Source organism: Dufourea novaeangliae, unplaced genomic scaffold, assembly GCF_001272555.1.
Source record: "Dufourea novaeangliae isolate 0120121106 unplaced genomic scaffold, ASM127255v1 scaffold56, whole genome shotgun sequence".
NCBI lineage: Eukaryota > Metazoa > Arthropoda > Insecta > Hymenoptera > Halictidae > Dufourea > Dufourea novaeangliae.
In genome coordinates this window covers 4,421,368-4,448,859 of record NW_015373942.1, presented here as the reverse complement: position 1 = coordinate 4,448,859, position 27,492 = coordinate 4,421,368, and the positions used below count along the sequence as shown (strand labels likewise).

At 34.6% G+C, this 27,492-nt stretch overlaps 1 protein-coding gene across 1 annotated transcript; it reads left to right on the top strand.

Moving 5' to 3' along the window:
• LOC107185756 lies at positions 1-26,647 on the top strand. The gene is made up of 17 exons (XM_015573513.1): positions 1-353; positions 1,355-1,660; positions 3,655-3,843; positions 3,997-4,507; positions 4,757-4,987; positions 5,126-5,428; positions 5,524-5,655; positions 5,751-6,508; positions 6,736-6,925; positions 7,675-8,007; positions 9,205-9,241; positions 10,978-11,120; positions 19,823-20,152; positions 23,289-23,294; positions 23,987-24,421; positions 25,357-25,830; positions 26,422-26,647. Exons 1-17 carry the CDS (start codon positions 1-3, stop codon positions 26,491-26,493), a joined length of 4,803 nt encoding a protein of 1,600 aa, XP_015428999.1. The 3' UTR covers positions 26,494-26,647.
• The last annotated feature ends 845 nt before the right edge of the window (positions 26,648-27,492 follow it).

The following is a 27,492-nucleotide window of genomic DNA, read 5'->3' as shown; positions in this document are numbered from 1 at the left end:
ATGTTTCAGAATGGACAGGCTATTAAAAGATATGAACGTGGCGTGGCGATGACAAGCCTGATCTTGGAAAACGCAGACTTGAACCGACTTTTCCCGAAATGTCGGCCTAGGGGTGGCCCACCCCCGAGTCCGGGGGCCTCCACGCAGATCAGTCAGCCGCATGAGAGCCTCTGCCAGAAGGAGGCCGCCTCTGTTACCACCAACCTCACGACCAGCCTCACGAGTACACTCGCGACCACGCTCGCAAACACACTCACGACCACCCTCGCGATCGCCTCCAAGAACACACACACGAACCACTCACGCCCGACACCGGAAGACATGATCGACCTCGAGCGCGACATCTCCGATAGGTAAGCGAACCGCGGATCTATAGATCGTCGCCCCTCACAGGATATAATGAATGTGAAATTCTAGATCCCTGGCACCGATGGAATCGTTATTGAATTACGGTTTTATCCCGTTATTGTATGGAATAACAATAGAGTTCGGTAATTAGTTTGTTTATTAAAGAGACGCGGTAGTTCCGATTGAATTGCAGACATTGAACAACACACGAATAATATGTAAAATATATTTAAATGTTATAATAGTATAAATGTAATTTATAACTTACATTTGAAAATCGTTATCAGTCACTAATTTTTGTAAACTTAACTACTACAGGTAGTTCATAGTTCTATGGCTCCAAGTTGTTTTTCAATTCAAATGACTCTGTATAAATCTCTGAAACAGTTGTAGACGAACAAATTTTAATCAATCGTGCAAATAATAAAATTAACATTTGCATTTCAAAACAGACAAATTTTTATAGAATGAATGACTTCGAAAATTTAACATTAAAAAACTTGTCCCCACACTGAAGTACCCGAAATATATATTTAGAATAAGAGAAAATGAGTCTTTTTCACCATTCATGAATCACCGTTTGTAGAATTTATGGAAGTCATTAGAATAATTAAATGAAAAGGTAGAAATATTATTCAATGTAGACCAGTTTATTGAAATTTTTTCTTTAGTGACTTTTGCTTTAACACTTTCTTTGTTTGTGTATAGAATGAAAGCCCTAAACTCCAAGGGCCACTGTTAAACAAGTTTTAAGTCGGTATTTATGTTAGCAGAAGACTAACAAGAAATAATTACTTTGACGAACCACTTGGTACGGATTTTTACTCCATATGTGACTTGTTAAAGAGTTAATATATATTTCAAACTGGATAAAATTCTTGAAATACTTAAATAAACAACAGTGACCAGAAATGATACCGTAATAGCACAATTATAACATTTTATAAATTTTCTAGAATAATATTTGTAGATATAAAAAAAACCTGTAAATATTTATATTTCACAGGACAACGAGCATGGTGTCCGGTTTTGCAGGTGATAGTCAGCTATCCGTTGGTGTCAGCGGTGGCAATGGCAGTGTTAGTGGTCCACTGGGAACATTTAGTTCTCTTGGCACACTTAATACAAAACCACTGTCTTCGAGCTCCTCCTCTGCCTCTGGGCGTAGCGAGGATGCACCACAGTATGGTAGCCTTCCAGGTAGTGATCACCAGGGTCACTCACAACAGGATGACAGTGGCCCTGAAGAAAGCCCTGTGTACATATTAACATCTGCCAAGGGTGACTTTAGCTACAAATTAACAGATTCCAGGTTAGTCATTTTTTTTTCTCCACTGTACAGATAATAATACTAAAGAACAATATTTGAGGAATAAGAAAGCATCCACCTTACATTGCAATTATTAACTGTGTGAAAAAAACTTAATCAAGTTTATTAAATATTGAATGCTACCCAAAGAACTCATAATCAAATGTTTCTTATTCACATTAGTCGACGTAGAAAGAAGCATTATAATATAAATTATAATTCTGCTTAGAAAAATTTAATAAAGCATACAGTTTGCTTGTTTGACCTATAATATTATAAATATAAACATTTTATAACTCAATGTTGTAAAATACATCGTTTAAAAACAAACTTAATAAAAAATGGAATTAAATATAAAATAGCACTGCCTTTAATATATTATATATTTTAAATACAACAATTTTTATATTGAAACAATAAGTTAAAACACACGAGGTGTTTATTAAAAAAACTACACTGATTCAGTATGTTAGATTAATTACAATGTCATTTCTTTTCCTATGAATATTTTTTGTATTAATTCTTAAATGAGAAATTGATAATTAATTGCTGTTTTTATATATTTATAATATACATACAATATGCAATAAAATAAAAAGTGGAACATATGCAAAGTTTTTACCCGCATTCAAAAGCAATCGATAAACATGTCAATGACAATCGAAGTGTATATAGTCGATAAATATTATGCAGAAGTGCTGTTAGGTTAGATGCATCACTGTCGTTCATGAGTTTTATTTACGACATTCATTGCAAAAGAATATAACAGTGAGTGTAAATTAAATGTAACAATGAAAATGAAATCTTAAACAAGCAGTTTCATTGAAAAAGTGTAAGTGATACGTAAATACACGGTGAAAACTTCAATATAGCCTTTGTTTATGCTATTTTGAGAGTGCATTATCATTAGCTCTTAAATCAAAATTTCAATTAATGTAAATAAATTGTTTGATATACATTTCAAAATCACATTGTAAGAAATCAAATCACGTCAACTAGGAATTTATTGAAAAATGTATACAAAAATTATAAAAAGGTTTTGACTTTACAGTTTTTTTATATTTGTAACATGAACCTTTTTTTAAACGATAAGATTATAAATATTCGTCATAATTTCATTAAATTATTTGTCATTTAAATATATATACTTTAATGCAACATAATTAAATTTTGTAATTCAATTATTAAAAGTCTGTTAAAATAAATAACATTTATTTTAGTAATTATGTGACATTATACAATTATAATAATAAAAGTAATAATGATAATGTATTTTGGAGAGGATCATTCTTTATTAAAATGTTATAAATACAATATTTGTTTTTTGTTTTAATGTCTATGGTTTATTTTTAATAATGTGATTTGAAATGTAGCAGTGATAAATTTATTGTTAAATAATATAAATATCATTATTAATATATATGGAAAAAATAATGGTATTTTAGAAACTGATACAAATTATATATATTCTGTCATTCATATTGTCATTTATGTAATATTTTTTCGCTTTTATAAAGTATAAAATTAAAAGTATTATAGTCTATACATTTATACATAAAAGCTTTTATTATATTATGTTACAAGACTCTCATTGAAATTGCATTAAAAAACATGATGTGGATTTATGATTACTACATATCTATAAGTAATATTTTTCTACTTTTTATGCTTTCTGATTTTTTAGTTTCTTATTTAATAATTTCATATCTATGTTTAATGTTATTGTGTTTTAAAAGTGTACGAATAAGTAACTTTGTTTTGAACATGCTGAAAGTAAGAAGGTATTTTAAAATATCTATTTTGCAAGTATGGATTTTTACTATGTTTTTTTGCACGTATCATGCAACGACTAGATAAGAACATATTAACATTCGTTTTAAAGGAAAATATTCCTCAGGTAATGTCTTACAACCTGTGAACAAAGAATTAAATACAGTCTAACATGTTGAGTGTGGAAGTGTAATACTTATAACGAAGTAACATTTGCTTTTTTTCAGAATTATAGAAATTGCTGGTGGCCGAGAAGTTTTTTCTCAAAGTAGAGGTAAAGTAGCAGCTAGAAAATCGCGGTTTCTTGCTGCATCAAATTCTTTAAATAACGAAGACACTCAGACAGATAACAAGTTATCAGTTAAAAGAAATAATAAGTCTCCAAATACACAAACGATATGGGAATTAAGGAGCCGGTAATTTGAATATTTTTAGTAATTTTTTAATAACAAATTTCGCTTGTAGAATATATTATGAAATTTATTATTCATTAAGGTATTTGTTATAGATTTAATAAATTGTTTGCATACTTATTTTATTACAAGTGTACATGCATAAATGTTTTTCAGATGTGGTGACACAAGAAAGCAACGCTCTAATAGAGAAGTAACAGAAACTGTCTTTGCATCGGAAATACATTCGGTCCGACATAATCCGGCAAAATCTATTCTTGACTATGATTCCCCTAAGAGCAATCACAGCAATCGTATTATTAATTATGACTCAATTTTGAATAGCAATAATGTAGAATATGGTGTACCAAAAAATATTACGGATATTGATTATGGATTGTCAAAGAGTTGCATAGATTATCAATCGAATCACACAACACCAGCAAGAAGCATGGCTATTGTCAGTGACGGTGAAGTGGTCGTTTTTGACGATATCGACGATAACTGGCAAAATTTGCGACTAGATTTATCTTCTACTAATACGAACCAAGTTACATCTACTAATTTAAATCTTGAGTCTGAAGAGTCTCAAAGAGGTCGTATTCCGCCAGAACCTCTGAGTTCTAGTATTGGAAGCACTCCTAGCCCGACAACGGCATATCATCGTAATACTTCAGATTTCTTTAAGGTATCTTTCACATTTATTCTTTCTTCCATTTTTCTATTATCTAGTGTTATGAAGTTTATGTCTATAATATCATATTCGATATGTATCTTTAAAACAAATGCATTTGAGTTAAGTGTGTATGCTTGTAATAATGAAAATTATATTAAATAACGCAAAGAGAAGATGAATTCAGTATTTTAACAAAAAAAAAACATTACATAAAATACATTTTGAAGGAAAAATCTTGTACATTGAACTGTATACTTTTAGGTGATTACTCCAGCTAGCGATTGCGAAGTAGATTCGCCGTCTTCTGAACGTAATCACAAAGTAGCAAGAATAATTGGTGAATTACCAATAGCACAGTATTCAGAAAGTCCTAGACGTTATGGAGTACGTGACACTCAACTTCCTTGCCTTTTATCATCACCATCTGTGTACATGACACCAAGACCTGGTTTTCCACAGAGAGTGTTACCAACAACACCAAGTCACAATGAGGTATATTTAAATCTATCAATAAATCTATATGTATCATAAGTTTCTAATATATACATTATAAGATAGTTTCCTCACATTTTTTCGTGTTATTCATAGAAAACGTTTGATAATACAAGTTATATCATTTTTTATTTCAAGAAGGAGGATACTTCTGCAGATATCATCGTAGAAAAGGCTGTGGTAGAAACAAATATGAATTATTCTGATGATCAAACTGTGAACGCCTCTCCTCCGTCTCCGAAAATCGAAGATGAAGACGAAGACTCTTTAAAACCGTCGACTTTACCCACTGACAATATAAGCAATTTAGTATCGTCTGGTGGTAGCACTTTTGATTATTTGTATGAGTTCTCAGAAACTCGGAAAGTCCTCGAGGAATTTTTCAAGTGTCCACCACCGTCGAAAGAAAAAGAAAACAGCACGGAATCTTTTCCATTTCAGGTATGAATCTGTTGCCTGTTATGTTTTGATTGTTATTTAAATAGTAAAACAAACTGTATTGGTTATATCGTACATACAACTTATGTTCACTAAAGGATCTTGATTATGAACTGCGAAGACAAGGAGGAAGTGCTTACGTTGGTCAACGCTTAGCAAGCGGGCCACCGACAGAGGAAGTTTTGGTACATGAATCTCCCAAAAAACAAAGAACTGAATTTTCACAAAACGTAAATATATATTTCTGCGATTTAAAATTATACGAGCATATTTTTTACTTAGCCGTACTTTTATTTAAACTGAATTATTTATTTTTTCTTTTCAGACTGGTGAACACGAAAATAATTTCTTAGATCTTTCCGTCGGCACTGGTAGCAGTGAAGATCTCGGCGAAACAGAAGTCGGTTTACAAGTCGGACATTCTCGCAATTTTACGTTAAGTCCCGAGATGACTGATTGTGATAGTAACTGTGGCGATCTCGATAGTGAAGTTTCATTGATGATGATGGATAATGAATTGATACCAGCCAGTGGACTCCTTGGATCGGTCGGCGACTTAGGAAATAATTCAGATTCTTTGAGAATATATACCAGCATGCCGGTTCTGGAAGATGGTTTGTCCAGCGGTCATGCTAGCGACACTGATAATAACAATCCAACTGTGATGTTGATGAAACGGCAGATGAACGAAATTGAGAAGGAGATCATTCAAAGAAGTCGTGTAAATGATACTGGCTACCCTACTGCAACAGACAGTGACTCGGTCGGAAAAGACCTTTCCGGTTTAACTGTCAGCAAAGACATTCTGCATTCGTTGAAATCATCGTCGCCTGATTTATTTGTTCCTAAAAAAGAGAATTCATATGATGCAAATGAGTTACAACTCGATGGTCTGGATCCTCTTGGTACACCTCCACCGCCAGCACCTCAAGCCAGGCAAACTATCAATTTAGAAATAGGTGGCGAAGTTGAAGCTGCTATCAAAGATATTAGAATGGCTTTACAGAGGACTAAGACTCTACCTGTGAAGCCGTCTACGGAAGAACCAATAGAACCTAATGTCAGTCCGATTTGGATACCAAGGTATTTTACTTTCTTCTTTCGTAAACTTACATTTTTCGTGATCCCTAATTTCTTAAATATTTTCACTATAAATATTAATGGACAAAATGTCATCTGCCCAGAACGGCGATAATAGATTTGTAGTTTCATTATTATTCAGAAATTTCTATTGATTGAATTGGTTACGTGTTTAACTTTGTATTTGTAAAATAATTCTTAGTTTTTAAGTACATCTAATTAAAATTTAGTATATCGGATGACAGGCGGAGAATTTGCGTAGAAAATAATAGCGAAGATTCGGAAGTTCGACGTACGGGTGACGATGCTGACGTTGAAATCGAAGATGGTCCGGATGAAGAAGAGGCGGATACTGATCTCGAGACCGATCGTTTACTTGGCCAACAAAGAACAGATGATCAGGGTTTTTATGATGATAAGGTAAGACTTCCAGTAGAATGAATAACAGTATATGCATAATCTTTAACGATATTTCATGGAAAATAATATTCTTATTCGGTTTCTTAAAAGCATGATCTAACTAACTGATGGAATAACCCAAAATATTAAAATCTTATTCCTATATGTATAAAGTGAGACCGTTGATATAAATTTTACGATGTAAAACTAAAGAATTTAGCAAGTTGATTTTTACTAAAATAATATTCTTTTGGATATTATTCCTAACTTTTACGCTACAGTTTTACTTAATAATATACATAAATAGTATATTCACTAATGCATGCGTACGAATACTGTAATTTTTGGATTCAATACATCGTTATTAATTAGTGATACATTTCAACGATGACTATTTTAATTTATGATAATTTTATGAATCTCACATTATACAATTTTATTAACATTCTCTTAACATATTGGGCAGTAACAAATGGAAAATTTTTAACTTTTAATACTTTATTTGCTGACTTATAAAGGGGTAATAATGAATAGGGAAATATTTTGAAGGTAGGTCCATGACCTTTGCTACTTCCGTTGGACAATAATTCTTTGTACATTCTTCAAAGAAACGAAATTTAGAATGAATCAGCCAAATAAAGAATTAAGGTACCAAAGGAACCGTGAGACACGCGTATAAAATTAAGTTCGACGGGTGATGCACGACTTGAGTAAAGGTAATTTAATGGTCGGCCGACTAACATAACATAAATATAATTGGTGTTACATAGGGGTGGAGGAAGCCTAAGACTAGGACAATGTTACCACCGATAAGTGGCAAACTGTCGACTCCTAAGCAAACTCCCCCAAAAAGCCTGATTGTCGCTCCGGTAGAAAGTCCGCTCTCACCTTCAGAACCTTTAGCTTCGACCTCCGCCTGTGTATCCACATCCGCTTCTGTCTCTATCTCGCCTCCTCCAGTAGTCTCCATTATTCAACCGCCACCCTCCGATCGTGATGTTACCACTCCCACACAAACCACAACGAGCCCACAGAAGACTCCAGCCAAAAATTCTCCCTCGTCCCCTCAGAGTCTCAAGGAGTCCAGCAACAAGGTGAAAAAGGTGCCCTTTCAATTAAATTTACTTCAAACCTATCTTCTTCTTATGATTTCTCTGCTGCTGTGGCTGCCGATGATACTGCAATTGCTTCATTTTTTTCGTTGTTTCAGTTACTCTTTGTAGGAATTTTATTATTACTGTATTCCCTCCCTATGCCCCAATTGGTTGGACTAATCAGTCGAATTCTAGAGAATAGGAGATACATTTCATTGGTTGTTTCTATTTTGCTTTCTCTCGTGGGCTTATTGATATCCTTTTATATTCCATGATATATGGTGGAGGTGTCGATGTGATTATAAGGAGGCCAACGAAATGCGTTTATAGGAAGGGAATATTCTAATATCAAGTGATAGCAAAAATTTTCTACGAGTAACTGACTGCGATAGCATTCTAGTAGAGTTAGTACGGTCTTACTTGTTTAGTCCCAACAGATACGAATTCTACGCATGTTTCCTATCTTTTCTTCCTATTCACAGAAATCTCTCTCTCTCTCTCTCTCTCTTTGCAAACTAATAGTAAACTAACAATGGCTGTAACATATAAATCTAAAACATTAGTACACGTTCATTCAATTCAAGTGTCAAATGAAATTTAGTTAAATGTGATGAGAAATTGAAAAAATTGGTACATCATGACATTTTTATCAAGTTAGAAAAAGTGTTGTATTGAGTCAATTAACAGGTGTTTTACTGTATCAAAGGAAAGTATAAAACATACAGTGATGCTTCAATGATGACTCGCTTATTCAAGAATAGCTTGCGAGCGATTTTCATAGTCTGGATCATTCGCAAAGTGTTATAAAAATATTTAGGAGCAATATAACAAAGTAGAAATATTAAAAATATTCTGCTTCTTCTTACAAAGTATTAAAACCATGTTTATTGATCGAATGTCCCTTTTTTTGTTATATTAAAAAAGCAGTTTATTTATATATAATTTTTTATATCGTGAGTTTGTATAAATTCATATTAACGTTTTTTTATGCGGTAAAATGATAAAAAAATTGTTTAATTTAATTACAATTACAAACAAATTAGATTTCAAACCATATTAATTGAGTTTGCTCGACATGTGAAATTCGCTGCATGAACGAAGCTTTGACAGCCCGTATGGGGCATGTGATTTGCAAAAAGCACGTAGACATTGTTCAATATACCTGTAATTATACAAGAAGTACATTCAATATTTTTTGCTTCACAGGACAAGGAAGAGAAGAAGAAGAGCAGGAACAAAGAAGGTAATTAACATTATTTTTTTTTTCTATGAGTACAAACAAAATCATAAATATCATACATTTATTAGAACCGGTCGTGCAAATTTTGTTATATTACAAATGTTTTTAGAGGACACGTGGTTTCCATTTACAAAGTAAAAAATGTCTAAAAGTAAAAAATCGTGAACTCATTTTAAAGCCATAAAAATTAGTATATTGACTAGACAATATACTAATTTTAACAATAACTAAATTAGTTTATTTGTACATACTTAGACACTAAAATTAGTGTATTGTAAAGCTATACTATTAGAATAATCCATTTTCTTTCTTTTATTTGCTGCATTCCGGTTGGATACGTTTGGTAGGTACTCCCAAGTAGCTTTAATTAGTGTTTTTACTAATTCATGACTAAATTTAACCAGTCAAGCTATTATTAAAAGTTCCATATTCTTTCTCTCTTCTTTAGTGTAATTAAAATGACACATTTTATGTTTAATCCTTTTTTTAAATTAATTAATTCTTATTTAATTCGATCAATTATATTTTTCCAAATTTAATATTACGTGCCCTTAATTAGTAAAGAGTGTTAATTTTTCATCTCATTTTCACGTCTCTTTCATTTATGATTGCTCATTCGCGGTTGAATTGTTTATATTATCATACGATCACAACAATAAATATTTATGCATCGTGTTATCTCACGATAAATCGTGTTGCTGGTGCTTGATTGATTAATCAATAGTAACGTTACTGAGCACTGTTAGAACATAAATCTGTATCTCTGCAACGAGTACTTCAGTCGATATGTCACAGATACAAAGTAAACAGAAATTCGAAAAACATTTTGAAATGAAACGAAATGATTCGTAAGCATGACGATAAGATATATCTGGAATTTTTCGTTGATACGCGATGTATGCCCACGTGCTTTATTTTTTCTTTTTTAGTACGTTGATTGCTGTTGATCAGTGTTCTTGAAACGATTTCCAATAGTATTTAAAAACTTAGTCTTTCAATCGAATTCTATTAAAGTGATCTTCTCTCCTTCATCTCGATCGAAGATTGTGTAAAATTCTTTAATTATAAATCTTAAGGAGCAGTACCAGAAACACAGAAAGATATAAGAAGAACTCAAGCAGAATAGTATACCAGATTTTCTGAAGTAGACGTTCATACAGTGATGTTAAATTCAATTGTAGTTATGTAAATTAATTATCTGCTTATAGAAAATAAACTGATAAGAGTAAAGGTGATGCGGACCAAAAAATCGTTGAATTTAAAAAAGTCAATAACAAACTTACCAAATAAAATTCAACAAACACAATATGAGTCAATGGACTCCGAATGATCCTGTTTAACAAACTCGGATCAGCTGCTATTCAGAGTAACAGAACAAGATTAAAACAACAAAGAGATTCATCAGGATAGTGTTTGTATTCATTAGAAAGAGTTTCCGTTAATTTTTATTCGAAGGAAACAATACCATCGATTTCTCAACATGAGAGATACAGATATTATGTTACAAGATGCCCTCAGCAAGGATGACATGAAATTTTTCCATAAACATGATATGGACATCGTGTTAAATGTCATTACGCCAACAAGTGAAACGTTTTTGGACAGTGAGCCTATTGCTGTTCCCATGTCCTCGATCAGACTTCTTCGATCTTCAGTTGACTATCTAACAGCGTTCGGCTGCCTGAACGACGAAACGTTCCGGGACACGACTAAACGGTGTGTTTCCGTGGCCATTTCAGCTCTCCTCGACGATCCTTCAGTTCTGATCGAGGGTGTCCTATTCCGGGCCAGATACCTTGGATCCACTCAGCTCGTTTGCGAGGGAGAACCTACAAAATCTACCCGTATGTGCCAGGCGGAAGAAGCTGTCTCCAGGATAAAGGTACGCTCGATATTCGTCCCATTCAATGTTTGCATATCTTATACGTCTCCTCCGTCCACTTATTCTCTGCTTCTTCGTTCTCATAGTTATACGTATTTATCGATTCTGATCATTCCACATTAAATTATCCAGACTCAGAACCGAAAGCTTGCAGCACGCAACGTTTCTCGAAACACTTGTTCATACAATTATACTTTATATTATGTTTAGCTACTTCTAGGAGCCGATTATGGCCAATTTTATAAATATTTTTCATTTCATGGATATGAACGTGTCTCTGTGTACTAGGTTGTTTGAAACTACTGTGTTTAATTAATTTTTAGATTGTACAGTTCAATGTTACCAGAAGTTACAGATGACTGAAGTTTTTGTTTGTCGCAAACACAGCTTTTTAGGTTGTGCTTGGAGAATTTGGAATACTTGGGAAAATGATTTGTTGTTTGATATTGTTTTTATATGTTTATTAAATATTTCTTTGATGGCATATCACTGTCTATACTGTACATGTACATTATACAACAATATTTGTATACGTGTTTGGAATATTTTAATTGAGAGATAATATAAACGTAACTTTAAACAAAGTGTATACACTCATACCTCGCTTTACGGCCTAGATACGTTCCGGAAAAGTTGCCCGTAAAGCAAAAAGCCGTATAACGAATCAATTATTTTGATACAGACCCATACAAATTCAATTGTAAAGTTTTTTATAAAATAATATAGTTTTTAGTATACAGTTTTCATGCTGTGTAATTTGATGTGGAATTATCTGTACACTTCATTTTAATGAAGTACCTACTTGATATATGATAGACATGATCTTGCATCGATAACAAGACTGTAGATATTTATGCAAACACTTAGTTTTATGAATTATTTCATAACGACAAGAATTATATAGACAATTATTACTTTAGCGAATGGTCCTATTAAGTAAACAAGGAAACAAAATTTGTGTGAAACTTCACCAAAATATTTAATGCATTACTTTTCATTCGGTTGTACATACTATAAATGCATAAAATCCTGCAGTCAAGTGATCATGTGTTTACTATTATCCTTACAATCGAATATGTTAGAACATCCATAATACCGAATTGAACGTTCTCTGCACTCACTTGTGCTCTACGCGCGTGCAATCAAAATCACATACACTACTCATGGTCCTCACTGTGTACACATCTATCACGTGTTTCTTGTTTCATTTACACTGTTGCATCTACAAAGTGAAGATATACTATCCATATTTAGATACTCACTATATCTGGTACCTGTGCACAATCTACTTGGTAAATGCATGACTAATTTTTAGTTTTGAGTTAGCAGATAAACATCCTCTGCTCTCCTATCCATACTGTTTTCTTTCGCTGATTCTATAATTTATTAGCAAGTAGAATGGGTTGGATGGCTGGTACATAAATCTTTAATAATTCCTAGTTGGCCAACATGTACATTCCACATTCTATGTTACAACATAAGTTCGGAGCATCCTTCTTCGTCTTGACTTTGAATACACATGCACAGATATTGTTGTAAATTATTTGACACTTGGTATCCACATAATTACAGTTCTTTCTTTCTAAATATTCATATTGTGCAAATAATTTCAATTATTAACGAAATTGACTAATATTCTTGAAAATAAAATTCTGAGAATATTATTTCCAAACATACTTATGTACAATAAAAAGTTGTAGCTGTAGAGATGAAAAAAGGAATACGTACTGATTTTTATTGACATATTGAAAAATAGAAATATTTTTTAAAAAATGTTAATTATGTTTCTACTTCACTTTGAGAAATTTTCAAATAACTCATGTTTGTGAGAACCGAAAAAATAATTCATTTAGAAAATGAAGGGTGCTCCAAACTGTTGAAAAGCACTATAGTATAAATTACAAAAATAATCATTAATATTACATGTACAACAGCGACAAAAAATCGAGACCTTTCACAAGAAAACATCTCACTTTATGCTCGCTGTGTTTTTCCTAGCACACTTTCAGTTATTATACACACTGTTTGACCGCTGGTGTCAAAAATTTGAATAGTCGATCCTATGTATTAAAATAAGGCAAAAATCAAGAATGACGAAATTGTGTTCGGGGCTTCGTTTTCAAGTTATTAGCAATCAAACTTTGGGTCAGTAACGCCCGAAACCAGTAGGTGAACACTTTGTATAATTAAACCGTGTTTGTATTATAAAATTATTTTTTTATTTATATGTAATTATTTAAATGTACTGTGAAGAAGAATAAGAAGCATACAGTGAACAATCTTCTTATGTGAGGTCGGATTCTCTATCACATATTAAACAACCATACAGAATGTGGTTCCTAGCGTGAAAATGATTTTTCTGATAATTCAACAAAATTATTTAATATGAAAATTTGAAAAGTACGTTGCACCTTCTATTCAATAGAACCACAGTTTCAAATATAAAATAATATGATATACATATGTAACAAAGCTCTCACAAGTTCTAAATATTGTCTCATAAATACACCTGGGCTAATGTATTATTTTTTCAAACAATTTCTTTGCTTATGGACTTATTGCAATGTCTGTGTAGTATAACGTAGTTGCTATGAGGGTCCATTCGAATGCATTACTCGGAAGTTTATATAAAAAATGTCTATGTGATTACACTCGGAGAATGTAATCCTTTTTTTTTTTGTGGTCGATCTACAACATGTATGTAATTCTTTTTCGTATTAAGCTGATGCATATGAAACGTCTAATTTTTTGTATTAAATTTTCACCGTACGACAGAAAAAATCGTGCAATCTTTAATTATAACTTACTCAAAGTATAACACCCTTTAATTATAAATTCTGATGCTAGTAAAATTTTCGAGGTCACATTAAAAATATCAATTTTTCCGAAGATATTGATAATCGCCGTTCGTGTACAAATTTGACTCCCATTCTTTTGCTTTAATTATGCAAAAAGGATATCCCTATTTGGACATTTCATAGGCTACAGTCTAATGCAGCGATACTATAGTGCTCTAACACGCTCCTGCATGTATAGTGAACTGCTACGTTTTATAATTGCAATGCGATAATTGTATTGTAATCAGTTCTTAAGTATTCGGTCATTGAATCTACGAAGTTAAAATTATTTGATCAGCCACTTCGGTCGAACCTGAGAGTTTTTTTTTTCGATAGAATATAGGGGTACTGCGAAGTATTTGAAACTTGTATTTAAATGTGTGTATGCTTCCTGAGACAGTTTTACGAGAGAGATAAATCAGTGATTCGTAGAATTTATTGAACACTGTTTCAACACAGTCCCTATGACGATCGAAAGTATTACTTTCATTTGTGGAGCATAGAAACTTTCGAAATGATTTAAAAAATAATCAGTACAATAAGTAGTTACTAGCGAAAGTCAAAATTTGCATACCTATGTATTGGGAGAATCTTCGTATAATTTTAAACATTTATAATTATATTTATATGAAATATTTATAATTGAAAGGCACAAACGAAGAAAATGATGTACGTTTCAACTGGCGCGAAGAGATCGATATTTTTCATGGGTCCACTTCCTGAATATAATATATAAATTAATTGAAATTAACAAATTTACTCTGTATAAAACGCAAGAGTCAGCTGGTTTCATATTTATCGTTTCTCATAGAAATGCTATTATTCAGCACGAAAGAAATGTTAAATGATTAGCACTTAACCGTGCTTTCTCTACGCACATGCCTTAATCAATGACTCTCCTTTGAGAAGTCAATTTTTCTTTTTTTTTTTCAAAATATTTTATTTAATTGAAACTCACCCTCTGTACTATGAAATTCCTCTCGCAAGTTTTAGACGCTCAGTATTCGAATTGTTTTCTTGTTGCGATCTCACGCGAAAAACATCATTATCATGAATAGTTAATGACAGTGATTTTTGTATTAACGTGTCTTCGAGCCATATATGTTAAAAGAAACAGTATTTATTTTTCGAAATATTAAAATATGGTGTAGGTGCCATTTCCTAGCATTTCGATAATAACAGGAACTAAGGAGATCTCAAAACTCGACAGAAAATATAGAAAATGCATAAAGTAACTTCGCATAAACATTACATTTTTGTCTAAGTTTTAAAATACGGTATAAGTGTCACTTTGAAGCATTTCGTCAATAAAAAAAAATTAAAAGTTGCTCGGTCATTCTGTTGCAAGTACCTCGCTATGTCTAATGATATTTAGAAACCGAGAAGTTTAACAATATTACACCCCTGCGGAAAAAATGTCACGAGTTAAAAAATGTTCAATTTTCATTTTATACAGTGACATATCTTCTAATACGTAGACGATCCACCATCTAGAAAAATGTCATGAGTTGAAGTCCAGTACTTCAAACGAAATGGCACCTAGCGTCACGTTGTTAAATAATATTAAATATTACGTAATAAATCAATTTCTTCTCGCTCTTCTGGGTAATTACGTGGTTCTCAACTTGTGACACTTTTCTTGCCGCATTGTGCGATATGTAGAAATATTTGGGGAAGTCTCATTTAAGAAGATATTGAAAAATATTCGAATACTATTCACAGTTGATTTCGACAATGTTAGATTACTTCTTGAAATTAATGACACTGCGTAAAGAAGTCTGAATGTTTTTCTATAGCCACCCCTTCCTCGTGCTATTACCACCACCACTTGACCACCGAACACACATATCTTTATGTGGTTTTGATGTCTCTCTGTGTTAGTTTATCTGAGAATAGGAGCTGGATAAAATAGTGCAAAATAAATCGAACATATTTTTTTTTTGCTTTGAAGGCTTTCATATGAACAATCAGCATATACGATCAAAGAAACATAGTCAAAAGGAAAATTTTTGGTTAACAACAATACTACTACGTTATTAATATTTAAATACTAAGGTCACAAACTGTATTTTTCTTGTTACTTTTTTCGGTCTTTCAAAATGCATGTATTGAAATTTTTAAATTGATTTCCCGATACGTTTAATCCGTGACAGTTAATGAAAGCAGATAATTTCAGTGGCGAATTGTATTTATTATGATTCAGGTAAAAATGGAAAAATTCATTTAGATCAGATTAAACGATGATTCAAGTTGAATATTATTTTGCGGGAAAATCGACAATCTGTACTTATCAGATGTGATCGAAACTATTTTTATTCGGCTCCTTTACGACTATTCTCTTGTGTATAGTTGTCTGTCCTTCTTTGCTTCGTAGATTGTACGCAGCACTATATCTTCTACTGCACGATCGTGTATTATAAAAAAATTCGTGTAATATATATATACATATATATGTGAAATAGAACGGGCGAAAATATTTATGTTTAATGGATTCGTTTAAGCGTAAATAACAATGTTACCGAACTAAAATTTCAATTTTTCTTCACGAATGATTTCATTTCCGTCGTCACTGTACGACATTGACCGACTTGTAATATAACAAAATACATGCTTTGGGATTGAAATGCAGTTTCAATAAAAAATAATACAATAAATATTCTGAAAAACTTAGGAATATGAAAGTTATTGTATTTAAAAGTGATACATAGTTTAAGAAGTGTATAGAAAATTGTGCAACTATTTCTTCCTAAGATTTAAGACACAACATACTAAAGTAGAGCCAAATATGCTAAGTCCCCTGAACTCCTACAAGACCAGTGGAATAAATGTAAAAATACAAAATGTATAAATACATAGACAGTTCAAGTTCTTAACGTATTTATTTCCAAAGTAAATATTGTATACACAGGGTGTAACAAAAGTGTTCGAGGTCCCCGAAATAGATCACTCGTGAGGTGATTTGGAACAAATTTTTCCTTAGAAAAAATGTTATTCGAGGCTCTGTTAAAATTTTTGCTAAGCAAATACTTGTTCCAAATCACCTTACGAGCGACCCATTTCAGGGACCTACAACACTTCTGTTACACCCTGTATAATACAAAAGATAACACAAATTTTATCAGTCTTTAACAAATATAAAAATCATCATCATCGATCATGTCTATACAGACACCGATAAAATGAACATTAAAGTTTACGTTCAAATCGAATTCAGGTTATATTTATCACAGTCGTGGAATGCCGTAAAGTGAACGAAATACATACGTATTCACCATATTCCGAAACGTGTGATCATATTGCAAGAGATGATTAAAGATTCTCGAAAGAAGATTCCTAGCTGTATCATAGTCCTGTATTTAGACTTAGAGAAACTCCTCTCTTGTGAAGCCAAACACTGCAATGTTGGATGTTCAGTGTCCCCTAAAACTGTCCACACTGGTCCGTGCAACTCTGCATACCGTCCTCGAACGTTTGACGAATGTGGGATCTAAGTACACTGTGTATGAAACGATACCTCGCGAGAAAGCATGACGCCAGTATCAGCTTCTGCTAAAGGCTCCATAGATGATACGATTTGTCGTATCACAAGTTGCACAGGAAGTTGGACAGACGATTAGAAAGACAGATTTTTATCCTACGGTATTGTCCAGAAGTTGTACGACCGCGCCCCCAAACGTAGGAATTGTCGTTTAGACGATCGAAGATTAATTAAGTCTCAACTTCTTGACTGAAGAACTAAATTGTACGATGAGTTGTACGACAAATCGTATCGTCCATGGAAGCCTTTACGACTCGATGGTTCTGTATAGTTTGTTGACCTATCGACGCTTCTCACGAACCTCAAACGAGATCCCCACGAAATCGGAATTATCTATCCAAGTGATATTAGCATGTAAGGTCACGGCTGTCTCTAATACACTGATCAGACGGTGAAAAACCATAATACCGATCGTGTGTGAGTGTATCCGTTCGGTAGCTAATTACAGATTAGTACGTGAGATAATTATCTGTTCGATCTCGTAATTGATACGTTTCACTTTGAATGAAGGTAGTACTGCACGACAGTGCTGTGTATCGTTCGATAGAGGAAAGAATAATGTATAATGTGTGTCGATGATAAAAGAACACCGTGGAGAACGCTAGAGTCTCGCGTTCGTGGTGTCGGGTGGTGCGTGGTAATGTGACTATAGTCGGAGCAAAAGATTTCCGCCGATCAAGGCCACCAGAACGACTGTCCTCCATCACACTTGTTTGACTGCCCCCTCCCCGCCATTTTGTCTCGTCCTATTTGTTGGTTGCTAGGGGAGAATCGAGACTGGTTCCACGTGGATTTTAATAAAATCGTGCAGGATAGTGGCCATGTATGCCCTAAAAGGCATCAGTAAATTTTAATCTTTTACGGAAATATACTGTTGAGGAAACGGGATTCAATGTTTTGGGAAAACTGGCTGGCGATTGGGTACTGTTATAGTTGTTGGACAAGATATAGTGAACTGGTGAAGTTTTCTTTTAGGTGATCACAAAGATCTTTTTCATATACTGTAGGAGAAACAGAAATCGAACCCAGATCTTTCAAGACTAGGCTATTTAGCTACTTTGCTACCTGGATTATGAGTGATTCTTCTTCTGTTAATTCACATGACACAAACAGAGATAGCTGCCGCCCCTACCGCTTATAAAATACCTCGGAACAACCCCTTTTCACAGAAATTTGAAAAGGGTAGATCTCGAAGATCCGTTAGGTTTGCAGAAAATGTATCCACTTTAACAGTTTTACTGCCACGTTACCCAAATATGGATGACACGTATATTGCAAAGAGGGCCGGGAATTATTTAAATTTTGGTAAAATTAGTATCAGTAGTATAATTTAAAATAAGACAAACACCCTCTATTAACTATGTAAACGAATATATCTTCGGCGATTTATGACTTGAAATACAAAATAAAGTGTGTCTGGCTACGTACGGCCTTTTTCACTGTGGCAATGTGTGGATGCCAAATTGTACCGTAGACTCCGTTAGACTAATCGTCTGCAATACATTGTTCTTTATTCATTGAGCCATGTTATAAGTGGAATGCCATTTACAGGCCTGGCCACTGCCTAAGTCGAACGTTCGACCTGGTTGGGTCTCAGCCCACAAAAGGGGGGGTAACTTTGCGAGTTCGCTGTATATCTTGTCCACCAGCTAGACGAACAGCAATAAGGAACATAGACAAAAGCTTTCTAGGGATTGGTCGATATCAGAATCACCAATAGACTCTCCTAGTCCGACATAATTTCTCGTCTACCTTGCTATGGGAATCCACAACTGCTTCCAGTAGAGATGTCACAAAATTTCATAACCCTTTAACGTCCAGACCCTTAAATCGATATTAAATCAACCGCTTTTACGAATTTTTTAAAAATTTATTTGTAATCTTTTAACGTCAAAACACCTCTTCCAGGGAAGAATTTATTTCTCGTTATTATTTAATTCAAAAATCGTTCCAATACGTGCATCTCGTCTGTATCTTCACGACAATTCTAGATGTGACATATACACTGTATGTCACACTGGGCGTCAAAGTTCATCTTCACTTGGGATCGTTAATTTTCCAACAATTCTTTGAAAATTCAAACTTTCAATAATTCCTTGAAAATTCAATCTTTCACTGGGGATCGTGACACCAAATTTCACATTGTCGACCAGTAGAGTACACCCGACAGAAGCGTAAAAGTTTAGGGGGTGTGTGAGGGGGCACGTGGATTGAGCGTGTGTGTGGATTCTGGATCGAGAATAGGTGACCTTGACCGGCCCCCACGGGAAATCTTTTGGCCCCGTGACTATAGCAAAGCGCATTTGTCTGTTTATACGTTACGAAAGGAGGGGCCAGTGGCTACGGGTACGCAGGCTGCTACGCAGTTAAACTATGGGGGGCAGCATGGGTTTGGTCGGTGCAGCGTTGCCTCGCAAGGAAGCCTAGACGAAGATGAATGCGACTCGAGCGAAGAACTGATAGGGAACGCGTCTGGTGGGGGCCAGTCCGAGTCGCAGACCGCGGGACTTCAACCGAAACTGGCCCCGATCAGTGGCTCTATGAAGCCCACCACCGTTTTCAGGCTCCATTTTCTCGGCTCGGTTGAAGTTGAAGAGGAAGGGAGACGTAAGCGCCTTAACAACCACATAGTGCGGGAGGCTGTGACTAAGATAAAGGTCCGCCCTCCAACCCTTTAGATGTATCATTATACTACTACTATATAATTGTTGTTATCTTTTTCAAACTATCCTATCTAAATTCGATCGGCTTTTATTTTTATCTCGCTCTCTCTCTCTCTGTCTCTCTCTATTTGTCTCTATTGTCTCTCTTGGTTCTTGTATTCTGCATCGCATCCCCACTTCTTTTCACTGACAACGAGTGAAATTCGATGATGTTACCGAAAACTTCTCTGTACCCTCGAAATTCGTGGTCAAATTGATGTTCTAGGTTGACTGGTCTTATTACTTTACACGTTCACGCCGACTCATAAATTCCTAGACTATATTGGTCATAAGTATTTGCCCTTCCATTAAAGAAGGGTTTGTTTCGTTTTCATTTTACATTGTCACATTTTGAGATTGGTAACAAATGAACATTGATTTTGCTTGCATTGTGGGCCTTATTGTACAGAAAAATAGTTCCTTTGGAAAATTTGGCGCCTTTTTGGGTGATAGTCATGGGTGTAGGCAGGGGGGATGGCCTTAGAGGGGACAAAATTGAATCCCCCCCCCCCCAGGAGAAAATTAGTATATTATATTAACTAATATCTTGTACGTAAAAATAAATCTAAAATCCATTTATAGTAATACAAAATTTACCTTAAGATAAATTTTGTCCCTCCCCCCCATACATGTGGTTACATATGGAATTTTTATTTAATACAGTAATTTGTGATCAATAGTAATAGTCTGACTAGCACAAACGTGAGAATACTTGATGGTTCATGGCGGCGTGAACGCGTGTTCACGTGTTCCCTGTGCGTGATTTTCGGTTCAGATCGTTTGAAATTTTGACTCCAAAAAAAGATATAACAGTGACCCACGTTGGATGACAAATTATATAAAATTGCTGCGACACGGATGATGTTGAATAGATGATTTTGTATTGAATCAGTGAATTACAGAAGCATTCGTACACGTAGAGATGTCAGTTCCGAGTTATTTCGTGTTTTTACGGAAAACTTTAATGGAATGCGTTATAGCTAGATAGACATAGTCGTAATTAGCTACTAGTTGAATGTAGGATTAGTTCACACTTACACCGAGAACTTTAACACGACTTTGTTCCTCTCCATACTATACCCTCGACACAGTATACAGGAAATACAGTGCTCCCTTCCTATAAGCACGCTGCTTGGATCTGATAATGTGATTATAGTCGTTGATAGTCGTATGATTGGGTCGTTTAGGATCGCTTCCGTGCCAGTGATCAAGGAAAGAACGATTCTCATATTATCAGACTCGAATAATACGAGGTCAGACGTAACGATCCTATCAGCGAGCATCAGAATTATAGTCCCTGGGCAAGAATATAGGTAACTTATCACATTTTAGCGATTACCATAAGGATTTTCTTTACACGTCGAAACGATCCTTTTTATAGAAATTTGAGAATATATGTATAGAAACTACTTTAAAGTCCGAGGAAACATTTTCACTGCAGTACAGTCCTAGTTAGCCCCATTGGGAAATATATTTTTCCTGTTTAGTTTTATATCTTGTCCAGGGACTATACATCGAGTAAGGAGATACCTACTTCGTCGTAATTAAAGCGGTTGATATACAGTGACTCACAAATCTATTCACAGAAGGCAGTCCCATTTATTTAATTGCACTACTTACCAAACTACGAATTTCGTTTAAAAATTAAGAAAAAATCGTCACAAATGATTGATGAAAACTAAACGTAATGAGAATAGTTAAATAAAAATTGTATGGAAATTTGTACATTTAATTGTTATTTTGAAAGCATGTGAATAAATGTGTGAGTCACTGTAGCATGATGGAGTTGCACCTTGTGCTTACTCACAGATTTTCGTTTCTATTTTTCACAAAAATATTTTTGACGCATTATTTACACAGAGGATCAAAATAATTAAACACGTAACAACTATATAGATAACCCTGGGGAACAGTCAATCTGTGGCCAGGGATTTAAGAGTTGATTTTGAGTAATTTAATGCTCCTGATCCTGAATGTGCCATTATTTTTTCTTGATTGGCTCTAGTTTTTAAGATATGATTATGTCTTAAATATTTACGTACAATAAGGGGAAAAAATGAAACATAGGAAGTTCTATGATTCTAAATTAATTTTATTTATAAAATTACAAAGAAAGTTATGAAACAAATTACAAAAAAATACACGATCATTTACATAAAATTCGCCTTTGAAACAAAATAAAATCACTTATTTTATTTTTTACTTTGGAGATCACTAACCCAAAAGTAAACAAATAAGAGGGTTTTGAGAAAAGCATAGGTAACAAAAAAGCAAATATAGTAGGTACTTCAAATCGACACAAACGTTTAATTTCAACAGTTTTGAATACTTTGAAAATCGCAATCAATTTAGCTAAAACGAAGATTTATTCTGAAATCAGGATCCTCGAGTACCTACACTGAAACCAATCTTAAATCCCTAACAACATGAAAACAATTTTTTTTTTGTTCCCCAGTGAAACGAACGACTTGAAACTTGAACAGTTGCATTGAGTTTTCCATATTAATAATACTTTGCATTTACGTCTATGCATGCAGTTTTTCTGAGCCAAAGCTTATGTTTCTTATCGCACCGTTAAATTCAGCCTTTCGTTGTCCGATACGAGTACAGTATTCCCTCTTTTATAGTCTCACAGGGACCAACCATGCGCGTAGAGACGCGAACGTATCAATTTCATACAGAGAAACTGAAATAATTGGATTTAAACATGACACAATGATTTTTACTCGTTGCCAGTGGAAAATGGGTGCAGTTGAAACGTATTGATTGAAAAACATGAAGCGTGATTTTCCGTACTGTTACTCGATAGATTCTCTTAAAAGACTCTCAGGTTTACTGACGAATTTTCGTTTTTGCTCTTCTATTCCTTCGCAATGCTGACGCAGTACCTACGATTTGATATCTATCGATATAAGTTCAAACGAACGTGTTTCTGTCTTACCAAATAATTCATTGTTAATTGCAAATTTTCAACGTGTTACACATTCTTTCTTACAGTTATTTCTGTTCTGTACTCTGTAGACCATTTTTCACCTTAATTAATCAAATGATTTTTCCGTTTTATTGTACATGCTGCTTCTCCTCATGATAGGCACTGGTACGTATACTTCCACGTTATCGTTGTGTTTGTGACGTATAAGCATAAATTACAAGTCCGAACGGTCGGAATACGAACGTAACAAGAATAGATTTTTTTGAATAGAGACAAAGGAATAATTTTTTAAGAACAATAAACACGTGTGCCCAAAGGATTCGTTAGAGTATATTTGTTATATTACACTAGGTGTACCAATAAGTGAAGATTTTGTCAAATTCCATATTTAACCCTCGGACAACGATGACCAGGTCAGTTTGAGCCCAGTTTTTCAAGAACTTCATCCAACTCAACAGTTTCCAATAACTAATTTAAGCTAATAATTATTCATATTAATTCAATTAAAAAGAAAGCCAATTCGCAAAGAAGTTTGTTCAAAAATACATTTAGAAGGAATTATGTACGTGGGTCCAAACTGACCCACGTCATCAAAACTGTTCGTCTTCCAAGGGTTAATTCCTTCAGCGAAATATGTCCTCGTTCTCCAATACTCGTCGCCATTTTGAAAGAAGTAGAGAACAGAAATACCAACTATTATTATCAATTTATGAAGAAGAAACAGTAGATTACTTATTGATACACCTAATGGTATACGAAAATAGGACTGAAACGGTTCATAAATTATTTATCTCGAAGTCGTGTCGCGACTGCCAGAACACATGACAATAAATTGGATATAATAACGTAACATGCAGGCACCGGACGGCGAAACGCAGCCGAGCACAGAGGTTGACCTCTTCATCTCGACCGAGAAGATCATGGTTTTGAACACGGACCTGAAGGAGATCATGATGGATCACGCGTTACGAACGATATCGTACATAGCGGATATCGGGGACGTGGTGGTGTTAATGGCGCGAAGACGTTTCGTGCCACACGAGGTCGAGGAAGCGCCGAAGATCAATCGAACGCCGAAAATGATTTGTCACGTGTTCGAGAGCGAGGAGGCCCGATTCATTGCACAAAGCATCGGGCAGGCTTTTCAAGTAGCGTACATGGAATTCCTCAAGGCGAACGGTATCGAGGATCACAGTTTCGTGAAAGAGATGGACTACCAAGAGGTTCTCAATTCCCAAGAGATATTCGGCGATGAACTGCAGATGTTCGCCAAGAAAGAGATGCAGAAAGAGGTAAATGCATCTTGATCGTTATTCTCTTTACAGAAACGTTTTGAAATTACTATTCTTTGTATTAAGAAAGTCAGGGACCACGGAGAGTTCAGACAGAACTGAGGACTTTAGATAGATAGTAATCACTGAGTTGTGTGAAAAAATCTTAAAATCCAGTTGAAACAAGCAATTTTTTATGGTAATCGTAGGAGGGATTTGCTTAAGGAACTTTCTGAAGAGTTCAGTCCAAGGACCCTGAGACCCCAATATCCTCTCCTGTCTTCTCAGCGCTAGGCTATGCGGATCCCTAAGTCATGAAGGCTGTGCAACACCAATACTCCTACTTCGCATTGATTGGACACTTGGTTTTATAATCCATAGTAGACTTGGCCTGTCTGGACTCTTCTCGTCTCATCAGTAGGTTCAACTCACTTGTACCTATCTCTACTTACCAGCTAAAGAGGATATTCTGTCACCCTAATACCTTGTCCTCCCTTCTTAGTGTTAGACTACGTGGACTCATAAGTCATAGAGACTTCGGAACTCCAATATTTCCACTTCTCATTGATTAACCATTTGGTTTCATAGCGTACAGCACTCCTGAACTGCCAATACTCTTTCTTTCCACCAGTGAAATAATCTTCTACTGGCACTTCACGTCTGATGGCTAGAATCAAGCAAATTGCTCCCATTTTTGAATATAGTATCTTAGAACCTTCCTAAGAATCCCAGGACTAATCATTTTAGGGTATTCTATTGTCGTACAATGAATTATCGATGAGTGCTTGAAGGCTTCTCGGCACTGAGTGTCATCCCCACCACTGGGGGATCCCCTGTGGAACCAGTCAAGCGTCCAGCGGGGGATATGACGTCTGAACACTCATCCATGATTTACTGTATATCTTTTTTTTCTATTCACATTGAAACTAAGTGTCTTTGTTACGAAATGTCTGCAGGTAGTGGTACCAAAGGCGAAGGGAGAGATATTGGGCGTGGTCATTGTCGAGTCAGGTTGGGGTTCCATGCTGCCGACGGTGGTGATCGCGAATCTGGCACCGGCCGGTGCTGCTGCTCGTTGTGGACAGTTGAACATTGGTGATCAGATAATCGCGATCAATGGCGTCTCGTTGGTCGGTCTACCCCTGTCCACTTGTCAGACCTACATCAAGAATTCGAAAAACCAGACGGTCGTCAAGCTGACCGTTGTACCGTGCGCGCCGGTGGTCGAGGTCAAGATCAAACGACCCGACACCAAGTATCAATTAGGATTTAGTGTACAAAACGGAGTAATATGTAGCCTGTTGAGAGGTGGGATCGCCGAACGGGGTGGTGTTCGAGTGGGTCATAGGATCATTGAGATCAACAATCAAAGTGTTGTCGCTGTACCGCATGAGAAGATTGTCAATCTTCTTGCCACATCAGTCGGTGAGGTACGTACAATTTTGTTCCCCAATATTAGTGCAAGGTATACACATACATATTCTTTGTAATTTCAAATGTACCTGACACTTTTCATTTAATGCTGCTTGATTCATTTTCATTTCAAATCAACCTGAACTTTTGAACGTTTATTAAATTATGAAATCTTCCGTCAAGCATAACATTCTGAAGCTCTTTTCTAGAAAGACAATATTGCCCAATCGACAATTGGTAATTATAGTTTTTGAAGAATTCATACCACCTAAAGACACCAAGTGTATCGATTAGTATGTTGTTTGGAGAAAATTTTACATTCTGGTGGTTTGTTCTCTTGAATAAAAATTATTTTCTCAAAAATACAGTACAACATAATATAACTAGATCTAAGAATCCTTATAAGGAAATACAACATTTAGTCAAGTCATTGAGTTAACTCAAATTTCACATTGCATGTGGGATATGCTTCTTGTATGTGAAATATGGAAAGATACGTATCAAAAACAGTGATGCTTGATACTTTAGAAATGTAATATCATCAATAGATCTCGCAATGTGCAAGTTTTCCAATAAAAATATGTTATGTAATTTATGTATTCTTCCAGATACTAATGAAGACGATGCCCACGTCGATGTTTAGGCTGTTAACTGGTCAGGAGTCTCCAGTGTATATATAAGCGTTTGGTTACCTGGCTGATATGCGTAGTGAACAGACAATACATTCGCCATCCACTACCAAACTATTCACTACTTTACTCTCTGTACAGATTTATTCGACGCAGATAATCGCATTCTGTTTCGATTCTTATGGAATTCTATTCGTATACTCTCACCAGCTCCTGCTTAGCAAAAGCAACAAAACCTTACGTAAAACACGTTGCGACAAACATTAATATATTGAATATTTACATAAAGCAAAAAAAAAAATATATATATATATATATATACGTAATATATACATAATTATTTTATTTATGAATGGGATTCTCGCTGTCTGTTTTTCAATTAACTAGTCGAATAACGGAATAATTTACAAGCACTGATCGTCTTCACCGTGATTTCTGTGACGCGCGTGGTAAGTCTTCAATGAACTTTTCTCACGTGTTCTTCTATTCATGCATTTTGGTAGAGGGAACAGCAAACTAAAAGAATAACGTTCTCGATATTATCATTATTAATTTTTCTATACGATGTTCTGTATGGAGTGTCTACAAAAATGATGATTATCTTCAGGGTCCACCAATGCAGACTTAAAAATGTTATGTCAAAATAAGATGAATGAAAGCATGAGAATAAGAATTCATGATTTTTAGTAAAACAAAAAATGTCTCGATTCTATGAAAAGTCGAAAAAAAACACCTCTTTGGAGGTCCACAGTTAATTCCATTATAGATGAACGACTAAATATATCGCAACTGATATTTAACACATATTCACACATTTTCTACTTATTACTTTTAGTTTGCCATTGCAGAGATGGAAAACGTATGAATATATTAAGAAGACCACATGTCTTATCTAAAATGAACCTTGCAGATCCATCTTTTTCAATAGCACTCTGTATGACATGAAATAACAACTTTATTTTTCCAAGTAAAAGATCATTGAATCATAAGGATCATAGACTCATTAAAGTATTTACCGACATAAAGTAACACAATATAATACTTACAATT

What these genes read in the sequence shown, in the direction of transcription:
- LOC107185756 (XM_015573513.1), top strand. Translation starts at nt 1, where the DNA reads ATGTTTCAGAATGGACAGGCTATTAAAAGATATGAACGTGGCGTGGCG. An exon ending in GAAGAGCAGGAACAAAGAAG is followed by an intron (nt 9,242 to 10,977) that starts GTAATTAACATT and finishes TGGCCATTTCAG; the next exon opens with CTCTCCTCGACGATCCTTCA. An exon ending in TTGCCACATCAGTCGGTGAG is followed by an intron (nt 25,831 to 26,421) that starts GTACGTACAATT and finishes GTATTCTTCCAG; the next exon opens with ATACTAATGAAGACGATGCC.